The sequence below is a fragment of the Phoenix dactylifera genome, chromosome 14, assembly GCF_051530095.1.
Source record: "Phoenix dactylifera cultivar Ajwa chromosome 14, Ajwa_hap1_PhDact_Kaust_v1.1, whole genome shotgun sequence".
NCBI classification, from domain to species: Eukaryota; Viridiplantae; Streptophyta; class Magnoliopsida; order Arecales; family Arecaceae; genus Phoenix; species Phoenix dactylifera.
In genome coordinates, this window is record NC_143203.1 from 25,439,587 (window position 1) to 25,455,683 (window position 16,097).

The 16,097-nt window shown below is 41.0% G+C and overlaps 2 protein-coding genes across 24 annotated transcripts; both read right to left on the bottom strand.

Annotated features, from left to right (window-relative positions):
• Positions 1-5,741, bottom strand: LOC103708924 (BRISC complex subunit Abro1-like protein). 22 transcript variants are annotated; one of them, XR_015972923.2, is made up of 7 exons: positions 4,719-5,739; positions 3,507-3,590; positions 2,603-2,695; positions 2,424-2,449; positions 1,933-2,028; positions 433-649; positions 1-304 (listed from the first exon to the last, which is right to left on the bottom strand). XR_015972923.2 is itself a non-coding variant. In XM_026805326.4 (3 exons), the coding sequence occupies exons 1-2, from the start codon at positions 5,646-5,648 to the stop codon at positions 3,543-3,545; spliced, it is 978 nt and encodes a 325-aa protein (XP_026661127.2). In that variant the 5' UTR covers positions 5,649-5,739; the 3' UTR covers positions 1-304; positions 3,507-3,542. The 22 variants fall into 22 exon arrangements, 3 of the variants coding, with proteins under 3 accessions (XP_026661127.2, XP_088566401.1, XP_088566400.1); XR_015972921.2 differs by lacking the exon at positions 433-649 and adding an exon at positions 2,249-2,315; XR_015972918.2 differs by having other exon boundaries at positions 1,933-2,315.
• Positions 5,742-10,385: 4,644 nt separating this feature from the next.
• On the bottom strand, positions 10,386-14,337 carry LOC103708923 (laccase-3-like). Of its 2 annotated transcripts, none has more exons than XM_008794035.6 (5): positions 14,086-14,337; positions 13,840-13,991; positions 13,399-13,643; positions 11,829-11,957; positions 10,386-11,700 (listed from the first exon to the last, which is right to left on the bottom strand). In XM_008794035.6, the coding sequence occupies exons 1-5, from the start codon at positions 14,200-14,202 to the stop codon at positions 10,613-10,615; spliced, it is 1,731 nt and encodes a 576-aa protein (XP_008792257.2). In that variant the 5' UTR covers positions 14,203-14,337; the 3' UTR covers positions 10,386-10,612. The 2 variants fall into 2 exon arrangements, with proteins under 2 accessions (XP_008792257.2, XP_088566827.1); XM_088710701.2 differs by having other exon boundaries at positions 10,386-11,705; positions 11,801-11,957.
• Positions 14,338-16,097: the final 1,760 nt, after the last annotated feature.

Sequence of the window (16,097 nt, forward strand, 5' to 3'; positions counted from 1 at the left end):
GATGGCAATATTTCTGAATTTTCAGAGAAGCAAATTTCTTCACAATATACATAGAACCCAACGAGTTATTTCTCTTTTTAAGTCCAAATCTACCAAGATTGCTATCCACCGCATTGTCACTCCCCCCCATCCTTCATAAACACAAGTGAGCTAAATCTTATAATAGACATGAAATTTTCCGTAAACAATTCAAGGCAACAAAATCATCACAGCATTTCCTAGTCTCTTCACCTCATCCATGGTGCTTCTATCCACCCTTGGCATTGATTCAAAGCAACCAGCCTTCGTTTGGAACATTAATGCACTGAAAATGGTTACAATATGAAAAATGTGAGCAATTAAGATGATTACCATGGAATGGAATTGTTGGGCTGATTGAAAATTAAGAGATAATTAAATAGTAAAAACATATAGCTGCAAACATGGCAATACCTAGCTATCATGCTACCATAGGCGGGAAAGTTCAACCGGCACGTACCCAGCCAATGCATATATGTATAACACCTCTTGACTTGTGAGCGGAACCCCTACTCAGTACTTGAGCTCACAAGATAACCCAATACCATAAAAAATGGCCATAGTTAAATAAGTGAACTTAAGTCTAACAGTGGTGGACTTGGTCCATTTCAGTTTGGACTTGGTTTCAAACCTAAATGTACAAGCAAACATAAGTAATCATATTTAAAGTACAAAAATAACTCCGAAGGTACATCCAAAAAATTCATTGTATACTTAAATACTTTTCTTCTGATAAGCATTCATAACTTCAAATTCAGAATTCAGCCCTTCGCCAATCACCAATCTCACTAAAGAAACACTAAGAGGCCGCATCCTTTATATTTATCAATATATATATATATATATATATATATATATATATATATATATATATATATATATGACAACAGTACCTACGTGAAAGCTTATGCATTACAAACAAATATCAATTGCTGAACTGGAAAAAGGAATAGGGCCCTAAGGGCGAGACCAAGGGTGAACGTCTTTGCAAATGACAGGGACTCAGACCAGCACTTTAGTGTAAATTTGGTACTCAATAATTCTTGTCAATTGACCCAAAAAAAAGTACCTGATGAAGTAAATAGAGCATGTAGATGACTAGCTCCTAAATGTGAGTGATAATGCCAAATTCTGGAACCATCTTATGTGAGGTTACTCTCTATTTTCCAAAAAACTTATGTAAGGTTACTTGAAACCCCATCCAGTCTAGACTGCGTGAACATGCACAACACGTCAAAGCAGCACATCCCCTTACGTTTGCCAATAAATACTGTCACAACCATATGAAACAATGATATGAAGGAATGCAAGGGATAATCACATGAGCAATGAAAGAATACCTCCACAAACAAGCAATGGGTCGAAAAACAGCATCATCATAAAGATGAGATGACAAATACCAGAAACATTTCAGGCCATAGTAAACAATGAAGTCTACACAAAGAACCCTGCTTCTATGTTCTGTTGCTTATGAAAACATTAATAACGAATGACGAATGATAACCAAAAGGATGTCGATGAAGCTGACACAAGCAATGACATAATGTCTTACCAATATGAGATGAATGAAAATCCAGTACATGACTACATGCATAACAATGCTCCTCCAAAATCATGCCAGACCAAAATAACATTTCAACACCATTTCAAGTTGGAATGCAACATGAAACTCCTTCCAATCTACATTTTATCCACAAGAAGAGTACAGGTGGGATGGAAATCAACAACCACCACCACAACAATGTTAACACCAGTGAGTATGCTGACACTAGGTTTCCCTTTGCTACAACTGGCAAATAATCAACGGGTTTGGTATAAACTCACAAACTTACAGGATACCAAAACCACATTGAGAAGACCATGATTCTAAAAGATCAGAACTTGAGAGAGAATAATGATTGAGTTTTCTCTTACATTTAGCCATTGAGTAAGCATCAAATATCTAAGAGAGATAAAGTCCTTTCAATGTAGCACACATTTGCCCAAATGTTATGCAACTCCATGCAAACTCTGGAAAACAAAATGTCAAAATTATTCCAAAGTCCAAAACACTGACAGAGGCACTACAAGCTGAAATCAACACTTTATGAAGCACAACCCAAGCTCCACTAACGTATCTTGTATCAGCATGCACACACCCACACGCACATGCTCACATGCACACTAAGAAAGCAAGCAAACAAACAAACAGAAAAGAGATAGACTGTTCTGCTGTTCGTGCAAAACCTACAATACTGAGGACTTGAGATGTGCAGCAGATATAATTCGAGGTTTCTTTTAGTTATGATAGCAGCCAGCTGCAGCCATAATACCCCAAAATAAAAATCACAAAGACTACAGGTTAAAATGCTGTATGAGGCAATTAACAGTATCGTGGCAAGAAGGGAATGTCTAAAAGTTGACACCTGTTCAAGAATGTCATTCTCCATGCCTGCTTAAAAGCCATAAATAATATAAAAATTAGCTGTGATACAGTTGAATATTTTAACAAATAAAATTTTGGAAAAAATATTAATTAATAGTAACTATGCACATATAAACAATGCATATAGTAATACTTAGAGAAACCAGTTTTCATGATTACCAGTGTGCCAACATTTGTGAACTTCGACATGACATAAAGTATCAAGCATAATATGGAGGGATGGATGTTACTGCTGCATCACAAAGAAGAAAACTACAAAGAAGACAGAATAAGATGAATAACGAGCGGTCAATTTTCAATTTCTATCTAATTGTTTGAGAAAATAGGTAGAAAATAAGATAAAATGATGAAAAGAGGAAGAAGCAAGAAAAGGAGATTTGTTTTTTTTTTTTTTTTTTTGTTGGGGGGGGGGGGGGGCAGCAAACCTTTATTAAGTGACCAGGCATACATCTCTTAGAAGATTCAGCTTCTAATTTCATCAAGGTGATCCTTTTCAAATCTCAAACATAACCCCCCAAGCAATTTCTCAAAATCAAGGATTTATTCTACGGGATGCACAACCAACCCAACAGAGAGCATACCATTTTTCGCATTTACAGTATTTGTGCATAATCCCCCCCCCCCCCCCCAAAGAAAAAAAAAAAAAGAGTCAAAGGATTACACTAGCTGCATCATGTATGTTTTACATTGTATCTCAATTCCCACTTTTCACATTGATAATATAATTCATTGAAAGAGAACTCATTTCTGGCTGTTAATCAACCATAATTTGTCAGTAAATTGATGTCCTTCTATCATTCTCTATGACAGTTTTGAAAAAAGAATTTCTACAAAATTTTGAAGTTGAACAAATAGAATGCCTATAGCATAGTCAATATTTGTACTATAACAATGGCACGCAAGATAGCATGAATGAACCAACAAAAAATTGAAAATCTGCTACTAAAGCAAACAATTCTTTGGAGATAAGAATGGAAAACCGAACATTCAAAAGCATGTCAGAACAAATGAAGCATCAAAAGTAACCATTAATGTAGAGCATTGGGGGAATTAAAGAAAATACCAGGTTGAGACACAAGGACTTCAAATGACACAAATTTCATTCCATCCCGGCTAACTTGTTTCGCAATAATGAATTTCGGTTTTCCTGCCAAATATGCCCAAAAGAAAAAGTATGATTGCTAAGGAAAAGTCACCTCAATCACAACAGCAATCATCTTTGATCACGTTTACTCCATAAAAGATATAAATAAAGATGTCACAAGCAAAACAAAAAATAGTCCGCATTTACCTATCATGATCTTAATCTACATATATATTTTGGCCAAAATTCATAAAGATTCTTTCTTATCAATCAAAGATCTGATTGCCATCAAGTACTCAGCCTTGACAAAGAAGATATGAATGATGATGACACGGTCAAAATGGAAAAAATGCTCCACTTCTAACCATTCTAGATTTTACTCTATATATGTTTCATAAAGGTTTTCTGTTACCCAATCAAAGAAGCACTGACATCAATCAGCCAGCCTTGAGCAAAAAATATCTTGTCTACACAAAGCTGCTTTTGTGAATCAAGATATGATCCACCAAATTTTAGAAAGTTTTGTTACCAGCTCTCAACCTGACATCAACCCTCTATGAATCTGTGATGAGTTCAAAACTGGGGTACCTTTGGGCAACAAAAATATTTGTCACGCAACCAAGTGAAGGCAACATAACAGCAGATGCCAGATAGTGAAATCTACCATGCTAGTTATGCAATTTAAGCTCATGCAAGCGATAAGAAACCCTAGATTCCTTTAAACTTGGAGAGATGTCAAACCAAAAATAAAGAGGCAAGATTTGATATGGGAACTGAATAAATTTCTAATAAACAAATTAAACAAGCCAACAGACCAAATTCAGATTCAGCCAACAATAATAACTCATTTAGTAAAATTAAACTAAAAATATCTAAAACCATGACCTACCAAGTATGCTTCCCTTACAGACACATCACCCCCATAATCCAACAAAGCATGAGTGATTTATAGAATTATTAAGCACTTAACAGAATGTACGGATTTATACTATGGTAAGAATGAATTACTTTTGACACAATAAAATGATATATATCAATTCATAGTAGATCAAGAACTCGTCAAAGATATACTTCGAATAAAAATTACACAAAGTTCAATTTATTCAATATTCTAGTTACAGAGATCTGTAATCAAAAGGCATAAGGCATTTAAGCAAGAGAGAGACAGAGAGAGGGAGAGAGAAAGCTCACCTGCTCAAGAACCCTAGCTGAGCTCTTCTCCACAAGCCTCGCCAAGCCCTCCAGCTTGAGCAGCATCTTCGTATACAAGTCCTCCAACTCGGAGGTGTACTCTGCCGCCCCTGGCCCCACCAGCCGCTCCAATCTCTCTAGGCCGAATCCCTCCGCAGAGGACTCCAGCAGCCGCAGCTCCCTCTCCGCCTCCCGGAGGCTCTCCCCTTTCTTGCTCCCCCTCTCTCTCTCCCCCTCCTCGATGCCCCTCGGCCAGCACGGCATCCACGGGAACGCCGACGCCGGCGAGAAGGAGCTGTACTGCCCCCGGAAGGCAGGGCCTACGTTGATGACGTCCAGCGATCTCGGCTCGAGGGCGCCGCTGCCAGCGGCCGTCGACCGGAACACGAAGGCCCGGTACTCGTGGGTGTGGACCGCGTGGTTCGGAGATGGCGAGGAGGCGAGGAGGAGGAAGATGCAGGGCTTCGGAGGGAGATCGGGATGGGCAGAGCCGGGGCGGTCGTCTAGGGTTAGGGTTGGGTATTTGGAGAGGGAGAAGGAGACGGCGAACTCGCGCATGGAGGGGTGGACGGGGGAGCGTCGGCGCCCAGAGAACCATCCGAGGAGGGCGAAGCCGGGGGGGCGGTGGTCGGCGGCGGCGAAGGCGCGGCGGAGGGCAGGCAGGTCGAGGCGGCCGAGGGCGTCGTAGAAGCCCATGGGGGAGCCGGAGCAGAAGATGCCGGTGACGGTGGCAGAGAGAGGGGACTGGCTGGCGGCGGCGGAGGTGGCGGCGGAGGGGTCGTCGTCGTGGAGATCAGGAGGGGGGAGGCGGGCGACGTGGCCGAAGAGGAGACCGTCGACGTCGCCGGGAGAGGACGTGAAGCGATGGATGATGGAGGCGAGGGTGGGACCGGAGATGGAGATCTTCTCGACGACGGCATCGTCAGCCATGGCGATCGAGAGAGAGAGAGAGAGAGAGAGAGAGAGAGATTTGAGGGTGATGAGGGTACGATCGGAGGGGACAGTGGGGTCATTCGGGGAAGAGCGGTTTTGGGTCTGAACGATTCGACTACGGTTTTAAAACTCGCGGACCCGAGTCAAGACTCGTCCGAGTGGTGTTGTCAAAGATCCGTTAAAAAATCAATGGATCGGATCCAAAATCAGTTGAATTATTTACGGATTGTATTGCTCAGAGTTTTCAGTGGTTGATTAATTGGGGGTAAGCCTTAGCGTAATCCCATTGTAACCTAAGTTTTATAGGTTCATTCTTCCTAGATTTCATAGTGGCAAGAGCGTGCTAGTGATTTGATTTATTATTTTTAATTGGAAAGACCACTCTCACCACCCATATTTACTTTTTTTTTTAGCATTACTAATACCATCTCAAATCTTAATTTTTCTAATTATATATCATATTATCACAAAATATTTTGTAAACATCCATCCAATAGCAATGCGCATGGCATAAACTATTTTTCGGATGAACATGATGTGGGCTTTTATTTCACTTGAGTTAGCACGGCGTATATTTGAGTAGATCTAATGACGTATATGCAATAGACCGTAGATGGTTAAGTTATTTGGATTAACCAAAATAAAAATTTTGGTCAAAAATTCTTAAAAACAAAGAGTTATATGAAACTATATATTTTATTTTTTGTATCTATAATAAATTTATTATATTAATGTTTTACTTTTGTATTTAATTTGATGTGTAGGTTAGACTTTAATTTTTGGATTTTTTTAATGATATAGATGATTTGATCTGCAATTTGGATAATCTATAATTAACTTTAAGTATAGATTATTGTATCTTGGATGATACCTGATTGATTTTAAAATTATTTTTTTTCAAAAATAGATCTTTAAATCTCAATCTTGATTTTAAAATTATTTTTATAATAAATTAAAAAATTAATACAAAGTTTATGATGCACTTCATGTTGGATAATCGATAACTATGAAAAACCAATCATGACATAGCGATGCTAGCGAGCATTCACTATTCCACAATATATTCAGGTTAACGCGGGAGTGTGGCTCCTTCGAACTATCCATATTTATTGAAAGATAAACAATATTTTTGATTGTATCGCCTTCTTATCTCAAAAATATTTTTAAAAAAATTATTATTTTTTTAATTTTGTTGCCCCATTCACGGCAATGTGAAGCGCTGTTTGTATAAAAAAATACTTTTAAAAAAACAATCACAGCTCCCCCGGCGTGATACCGAACGAACCGTCGGATTGAGCACGTGCTGCAAGATTGGCGGCACCGGTCGGAGCCTTCGCCTGGAAGATCGCCTTCGTCTCCTCCGGCTCCGACCCGCTGAAACCGCTATAACTCCAGCCCTCACCTTTCCACCTCCTCCCCACTTACAATGTTTAGAAAATCGCAGTGGCCCCTCGAGAACTGGGCTTTCCACCTTTGGCCCAAGAATTGCTTCCTAGCCCTAGATTTCGAGAGCTCTCCGAGAACTCGAGCCGCCATGGACGAGGAGAACACGGGGACCTTCTGCCGGACGTCGATTCGGACGAGGAAGATGGCCGCCGCTCTCGAAAGCTCCTATAACAGTACCCTGGTGGATTTCATCTCCCCCTTTTCTTGTTGCGCGAACCATTGCAGTTTCAAATTCTATGCTCTTGATTTGAATCGAATTGAATTGATGCCATCTTTAACAGATTGAAGGGATTGTTTATCTCTTGTTGAATCTGACTCCTTTTATCGATTATTTACTTTTATATGCATTTTTCTGAGCGAACGCCTTTAATATATATTAGATTAGACGTGAAAATTGTTGAAGTCGTTTTCTTTTTTAGTCAGTGGAAGAGTCAGGGTAGCTAAAGTTTCGATTTTATTTTATTTTTGTCATGTTTTCTTCCTTGAACTAGTTTCCCTTTCGGATATCAATATTGAAAATTTAGTGACTTTAATTAGTATCGAGGGATTGGAAAATGACCATGCTGGAGCAGAGGTGATTGAGATTAAATGATGAAGATGATGCTTCTCTAGATAACGATGATCGAGGTCTGTTTGCATCTCTTTTGGATTTTTTTTACCTTTTGGATGTTTCTCACTGTCACATATTCAGAATTTACGCAAACACCCTGTTCCACTACTTCACTAGATTATATGTATAAAAAGCTTAGTATGAAGTTGGTGGCATCATAGATCCTTATGGAGCTTTGTATTTTTAAATTTTCAGGTACTTGATTTCAGCTGCTCCATGGCGGCATAAATCAAGAGATGTGCTAAGGGTTGCAGCATTACACATGTAACTTTTCTTATTTTGGAGGGATCTTTAAAACAATTTCAAATGCTGATCTCAAAAGCAAAGTGCTATTTTCAGCACCATCCTATTTCATGAATGGTAAGAATTCATATTTTTCTGTTGTTTGAAGTTTTTTGTGCATCTGATTACAGCTTGTTGTTTTCTGTTGCCCATTGTGTCCCATGAAATTAGTATTATAGAGATTGAACATGACTTACTTAAAAATAGCAAACTATTATTCTTGTATAAAATTAAGAAAAGATAAACAGAAAGCATGACAAAAATATCATGTTTATAAATAAAACAAGAAAATAAAAGTTTTATTTATGAACGCTATCATTTTATTTCATAAGTTATGACTATAAAGAATAAAGATAGAAATTTGAAGATGCGCAAATGTTCCTCAAATTGAAAAGGTGAAACTTTGTTGCTGATAATATTGCAGTAAGAGAACTACGCAAGTATTATTTCCATTGTCTGATAAGTATTTCACAAAGTAATATAAGAATTCCATTCCAATCCCACTGTCCTGTGCGGCACTCTCCAATAGATTATCTTCAGTTCAACCAGATGTATCCATAAAGAAATATTTATTAAGTTTGGGGGCATAATAATTTAATAGTGAGCTCTGCAGTATTCTGCAGAGCAACATGCTATCTGCTTATTCTATTTGAGCAGCTTCTTTGATCTTTTGTCTAGCTTTTCTTGTCTCATAGCTTATTGTTGAACTTAAAGCACTGGCTGAATGTGATTGACTCTTCATCTACTTATAATTTGTATAATCAGTTTAGTGTCGTCATTAAACCAGAGGTGGAGGAAAGGAACTACTCCTTTGGAACTCTGGCAATGTAGGTTTCAGTACCCTTGAGTTCTCAATAATGAAGCTGGCAATTTTCTGCTGTTTGAATCCCAACGCTAGTGACAGTTTCCTTTTCTTTTAATTATTTTCCCTAAGATCAGCACTCTGAGCACACAGATTAATCTCTGTCATATTCTCTAGCCAGTTTTAGGTATGATGGTTATTGGACTACTTGTTTAATATTCATGTATCCAGCTGACAAATTTTGTTTAGTATGCTCATATGCCATGTATCATGCAAGCTTGTGCATCTCTTTCGCTCAGACAACTCAATGTGAGTATGTGACGCTATAACTGCTGAAAGACATTTATAGATATCGTTGTCACGCTTCAAGCCATGTTGCTGTGTGAAAGTAGAGAGTTGGATCAGTTAATAGCATACTTGAAAATGAGCTTTTTCATCAAATTTAAGCTGGCTGTTTCCCTTGACACGATATAACATCTATTATGGGCTCGTTTGGTTCGCGGGAAAAGAAGGGGGGAAAGTGTGGTCAACGGGAAAGTAATGAGATGCCTCTTGTTTGGTTGGAGTTTTCAAAGGAGAGAGAAGGGAAAGTTGTATTCCCATGGGAATGTGATTCCCACATTTCATGGGAAAGTCTTTCCCATGAGAAACATGGGAAAGTTACTTTCCCATGAGGCGGGAATCACTTCATTTTTACTTTTTCCCAAAAAGTCCCTTCAGTATTAAAGAAGCATTAAAGAGGCATTAAAAACCTAATTTTTATTAAGGGCATAATAGGAATTATATATAACTTTCCTAGGAAAGTGGATGGCTAACCAAACATAAGCACCTTGGAAATTTGTCACTTTCCCATGGTCAACCAAACATGCCAAAAATACTTTCCTAGGCATCCTCTTCCTAGGAATTTGTTTCCCAGGAATCATATTCCTAGGAAGGAAAATGCTTCCTGCGAACCAAACGAGCCCTATATGTCTGTAGTGTATGGTCAAAAGCAGCAGCTAAGACTAGACCGGCAAAAGCACTGGACAATGCAAAGAAGGCACCAAGGAAATTCATACAGGATGTAGGCACTAATGCATGTCTGTAGGATATTAACGGCTACCTGCACCTATAATTTGTCTCACAGCTTGTCATTTGCTTTTAATTGCGACAGGCAAATCTAGAGGCATTGCCTCCGCATGTTCCTTCCTATTTGATGGCCACAAAGCACTACATCCCATTCCCATATCTGCACAGTTTGTGTGTATGCTTCCAATGGAAGGAGATTCTGTTCATGATGTTGTCAGGTTATACTCAATGACATCCAATGTTCAAAGTTTGTAGCCTGATCTTTGGCTTGATTGTTATCAAGAGCTCCAGGTTGTAAAGATTGCTTTGAGGTTAGGTTTGTTGAGAAGAAAGGAGGTTCGGTCTCTCTTTGTAAACATTATGATGTTAAACCATATGTACTTGAATGAATGATAAAAAAATGTGCATTTCAGGATGCAATTACATCCTTGTCTGCAAAATTTTGTAATTCACTACAAAACGAACTGATCAAAATTATAATCAACAAAGTAAAAGAAAGTAGAGCAAACTGGCATAGTTATGATTATTAATTAATAACAAATCTTAAACTTAGCCTTAATAATATAATTATTATTGAAATGTAGAGAACAATGCCAAATTAAGGCTCAAATAATCCGAAGTCCTTTAAAAAATAGGGGAAAAAAACGGAAAACAATAATTTTAAAAAAGAAACAGAATAATGGAAAAACTACATTCCCCCGACTGCTGAGCTTCCATTATGGATGGATGTTGCTTTAGGCTTTCAAAATTTGTTCAGCAGATGGGGAGGTCAGCTGGAGGAGGCTCCAGGGACTGCAACACTCCGAGTCCATCTTCCACCAGGAAAGCCATGGCCAAGCCCCAGGTAATATGAACATCCAAATGGCAGTGCATGAGCCAGACCCCTGGATTGTCCGCCACGAACCGGATGACAGCCCAGCCGTTCACTGGCACCCCGACGGTGTTCCTCATCGGCGGGTCGACGAGGTTGAACTTGGCAGCGTCCTTTGCAGCGTTGAAGTTCCCGAACCCCTGGGCGAGGATGTAGAAATCATAGCCGTGGAGGTGGATTGGATGGTTCTCAGCAGCAAATATGTTGGTGCCCTGGAGCACCAGCTGCACCACAGATCCGTACTTCAACTTGTACACCTTCGTTGCTGCAACGGGCTGCCACAGGGAACGGCTAACGTTGGCCGCCGTGTAGTCGAACTGCACCGGCGGCTGGGCCGGGAAGTCGGCGGTGAACACGCCGGGCATGCGGTGGTGGTGAGCCTGGAGGATGGAGAAGTTGGCTGGCAAGACGAAGGAGAAATTGTTCATGCTCGCCCCAAAGCGAGTACCGTTTGGCCCGCCGCATCTCTTCCCCGGACGGCAGTTGAACAGCCCCAGGCCCACGGTGAAGAAGAGGTTCTCATCTACTCGGCCAGGGATGTCAACCTTTTTCAGGCTTTTCAGGCCGGTAGAAAAGGCGGCGGCCGTGGCGGTGTCGTTGTAGGCCGGGAGGATCGGGAATGCCGGTTGGGTGATGCCTTGTCGAGGCTTCGCTGCAGAGCAGCCGCAGTCGTAATCGAGGATGGCGGTGGTGGTGGTGTTGTCGAAGGGGACGCCCTGGGCGCTGGCGTAGGCTCGGGCGGCCATGTAGTACCGGGACGGCGGCTGGTCCATTGTCACAAGGACATCGGTGGTCTGGCCTGGGCCCAGCATGAGCACCGAGGTGGTGAAGGGCTTGGTGTAGGAGGCGTCGGCTCCGACGACGGTCATCTTGTGGCCGGCAATGGTGAAGAAGAGCTCGGTGTTTAGCGCTGCGTTGATGATCCGGAGGAGGTTGGCCTCACCGGCGGCCACCGAAATTACCGTTGTGCCTGCGGATTTAGTTAGAAGGAATGCTTAGCTTGAGAAGAATTCATCCAGCCAGTATAAGCCCAACCATTGCATTTGCTTGGTTGAATTGGCCGAAATGGGTGGTGAAATGAGAGAAGAACCCGCCCACCTTCGCTGGAACAGTTGTAGAGATCGCCGGGCTGGCCATTGATGGTGAAAGCGTCAGAGGTGTTCGGAGCTGCTCCTGTCCGTGTTGCCTTTCTCACAACATCAATTGGATTTGCATCCCACCACTCTCCTGTTTATCAGTATTATACTTGATCAGAATGATTTATCACTGCGTTGTTTGAAGAAATCTCTGTATATGGCTTGGCTTATTAAGTCAGCTGGGTCACAGTTCAGGCTTATTGCAGCGTGCAAGAGTGTCCGTTGTAGAAACATAATTTTAACTGAGATCTTAGCAGCATGTTAAGTTAAATCATTTGAGAAAAAGTTTCTCTTTCTTGTATACATAAGAGCATATGGTCTGGTCCATCTTTGTATGTAATGAGGTCCCAATCAAAGTGGGTTAACTCCTGGTCAATATGCTTTCGTTTTGTTGCACACTCAAGGGCGTAAGTTCCTATTCAAAGTTGTTAAACTCTGCGACCCATTGGATTTTTTTTTTTTTTTTTTGCGATAACGGTTAATTATACACTTTTAGTATGCATATATCTAAAAAAAGTCAAAAAGTAATAAGTCTCGGAGTATTCTAGGCAGCTTCCTCTCACTAATCCAGAGAGTTCCTCCAGAGTGCTCAACCACATACAAGGCCACCTAATCAGCGGCTCCATTGGCCTTTTAGTACATATGCTTGGCCTGAAAGGTAACGTCTCTATTGGCTTTATTGGCCTATTGAACATGCAGTGCTTGATATAGACCAGCCCAAGCTATTCCCAACTCCACCCTAAGAACACAAGTGCCAAAGATCTGGCACTTACCAGCTACAACCATCTTAGAGTCTGTTTTATAGATTTGAGTGGCATAAATTTCTCTTTCTTATGCACTCAAGGCCTTAGGCTTATAGATTTGAGTGGCATAAATTTCTCTTTCTTGTGCACTCAAGGCCTTGGTCCTAAACTCCTAATCGAAGTTTGTTAACCCTGTAGCCCATAGACCTGCGAAATGATGCGATGCGGTTGCCTAAGCGGTGGTGCTAGTTGATGATGCATGTCCTTTTCTATTTTGTAGCAAAGTCAAATGACTTTTTTGTAGCAAAACTATTGCCTTTTCACGAAGGAAAAGATTCCTCGTAAAGCACACAGAGCACCCCTGAAAAGCCCCGAAAAACCAATTGTCTATAGAAATCTGAAATTTTTTATTCAATTTTTCCTTTTTGAAGATTTTTTTTTTAAAGACGATCAATTTCTACACTTCATGTCTCATCTTTCTAATTTCTAGGCTATGGATTACTGCCATAGCATCATTTGAACTGCAAACTGCAAGGTGGTCGATCAGTCCAACCAGATGAAACCCAGCCAATCAATATGCAAACTTTTTGCGGTTGGCCATCGTCTCCATTGACCCACTCAAGTTGCACGTTATCTACAGATGGCTTAATAGAAATGGTGCGTGGGGTCCCTCCATGGTTCTACCCCAAAAAGAATAACAGGACATATATCAAATGAAATGTTGGACTTCTCACACTTCATGTTAGTTATTTAATGTTATTTGAGAAGGACATAGATTGAGAGTGTTACCAAGAAGGATGGGGATCTCTCTTTTGGGCTTGGCGAATGGATAGGAGGTGTGCTCCTTGGGGTGGATGATGAGAGCTCCATACACAGTGGCCCTGAGCCAGGAGCTGTGTGCATGCCACCACAACGTCCCCTCTTGGCCCTCGACCGTAAACCGGTACGTGTAGCTCCCTCCAGGCCTTATCGGACACTGAGTCACCATCTCCGGTCCATCAGCCCATGCCGTTCTCATTTGCCGAACTCCATGCCTCGAAAACAAACAAAAAAAAAGAAAATGAAGAACTTGCCTAGTGATCAGAGCTATCTACGCCTATGAATGCAATGAGAAGAAGCAGTGGAGCAGACTTGCAATAAATTTGTACATAACGTGGGTTTGCATGCATGGTTTTCATGCACGTGCGCATGGGAATGTGCATATGTATACGTATATATGCATGTATATACCAGTGAAGTGTGACATTGTATCTGGCCCGGTTCACGACACTAATCACGAGGGTGTCGCCGTTTTTGACCTCCAGAGTTGGCCCTGGGAATTGCCCATTCACCGTAATGATGTTGTGGGTCTTGCACAGCCTCTTCACTGGCTTTGCTTGGACCTGAATACAGCATCCAAAGTATGTTTAAGAACTAAGAAGACGAAGGAGAGGACAGACTAGAAATGAGGTGAGTGACAGGAATAGATATCCATACAACGAAGTCATGGTAGTGAACTTCAGCTTTGATATGGGAGAAGAGAAGAAAGAAACCAAGAAGGAAGCAGATACGAGACCAGGACGGCATGACAGTAGTGTTTGGGTGAGCCTCCATAGCTTAACTAAGCCCTTGTTTTCTTTCTCGGAGAAAACCTAGGGCTTATTTGTTTGGAAGCTATGGGATGGTAATGCGATGGAAAGGGAGAGAGGGCTCTTATATATAGAGAGCATGGGATAGGCATAGAGCTAGGTAATGAGGCTGTTTTGAGGTTGGCGGATTACGTTTTGATTTATGGTGAAAGCCTTTAATTTGTTTTCTTTTAAATTAATGTCTGGTCAAGTTTCCATGTTCTCTTTTGATCAACCCTGTAGAAGTTGGTGCACCCACTAGCCTCTCCGTTAGAGGCAGTAATTTCAGCAATGCTTGTTCCACAAGCCTCCCCATGGATGAACCCCGTCAGGACAACACAACATGATGCCATGATGGCCTATGCTTTTCATGCATCGTATGAATTTTGTCAATACCAAAGCTCTACATGCAATTTGCTCACTTGAATTGGATGTCTACTTTTGCATGAACCTTTCAAGACCTGCGGTCCCTGGCACCATGAATTTTGTCAATACACAATTTGCTCGTCTATAGAAACCCTCCAATATTCCTTGCAAACGACAAGTCTCTGAGGTTTTGGTTGGCGTTGCTTTAGGGGGTGCAACTTCTGTTATAGTCATTGTATATGACCGTACCCATCTGCATATGGAAAAGAGGGGGCTGAAAAGCTGCATGGAGGCCGTCTCATGTCGACACCCTCTTCTCAGCTGGCTTGTTCTTCTACAGAAAGAAACCTAGACGTACGCTAAATCGATACAACTCCTCCGGGCTGCTTGTTATAGATGCTTTCTGAGTTATGATTTCTTCTCTTGAACTGGCAATCATCTTATAATCCAATCACCTTTTGTCAGTATAGTAGTAAAAAAATGAGAAGTTTTACTTGCTTTTATCAAGTCTCGAGGGTTACTTAATCGATGACTTCGCATTGATAAAGAAGTTGAATTAGGTGGTCTTTCCTTTACATGTCAAAAAATTGGATCCAGTGGTTTCTGACCTCATCTTCTCTCCATAAGCATGGAATGAACATGAGAATCAATAAAATTGGTAATCAACGTTAAATAAGCATATTTTCTCTTAAAAAAGCATCAAACAAGGCTATGAGATTAGGTGTGTAGCGTTACTTGCACCTCACTTGTTATCATGTATTATAGTTCTGAAAAATACTTGCGTCCATCAATTGATTCCTTGAGGTCTCCCTGTCAGAAGATTTCCAACCTAGCCATCTGGCCGGTCTACTTATTGGGCTATTATAGTACAAGGCTACCTAATTGCTTGGTCCACTTCACTGATTATCTCTACGACGATGACATAGCAACCATCCTCCAATGTGGTTTTTAGAGAAAATCTAAAGCATTGCTGATAGAGGCATTTTACCAACCAGTTTTCTTCCTTAATGCTGGATGTTTTCCCTTCTGATTCAAGGAAAGGGGAATACTGTTGAGAGCTATTTAGTCAAACCAGTTAGCAATGTCAAATCAAATCCTAAAGTTAGGAAGAGTACAGTTGTTCGGCCAAGAAAGAGAAGATAATCTTGGTAGGACGAGACTGAATTCAGGTGGAGACTACTATTGTTGATTTGGAGTGAATTGGCAGCTAAGATGGCACCACCATAAACAATGGTTATTGCACCAAAACGTTCACATGTAAATGGTTCCTTAGATCTCTCCTGCAATCCATGTGGATGAAGGGAGGAGCCAAAAAAAAAAAAAAAGGTGAACCGCTCCTCCCACCAACAATAAGATAGCGACGCAAGCACAGAAACCACTGAGCCAGGCAAGCATCTCCATGGGTCTGCCGAGGCCATCATCATTTTAGACACTAGATTATTTTTGATGCAGTCCCATCATGACGTGAACTCGGCTGCATGACTTCAAGCAGCTAGCGAACGATTATTAACCCAC

What these genes read in the sequence shown, in the direction of transcription:
- LOC103708924 (XM_026805326.4), bottom strand. Translation starts at nt 5,648, where the DNA reads ATGGCTGACGATGCCGTCGTCGAGAAGATCTCCATCTCCGGTCCCACC. An exon ending in CAGCTAGGGTTCTTGAGCAG is followed by an intron (nt 3,591 to 4,718) that starts GTGAGCTTTCTC and finishes CATATTTGGCAG; the next exon opens with GAAAACCGAAATTCATTATT.
- LOC103708923 (XM_088710701.2), bottom strand. Translation starts at nt 14,202, where the DNA reads ATGGAGGCTCACCCAAACACTACTGTCATGCCGTCCTGGTCTCGTATC. An exon ending in AGAGATCCCCATCCTTCTTG is followed by an intron (nt 11,958 to 13,398) that starts GTAACACTCTCA and finishes ACTGATAAACAG; the next exon opens with GAGAGTGGTGGGATGCAAAT. An exon ending in GTTCTTCTCTCATTTCACCA is followed by an intron (nt 11,706 to 11,800) that starts CCCATTTCGGCC and finishes TCTAACTAAATC; the next exon opens with CGCAGGCACAACGGTAATTT.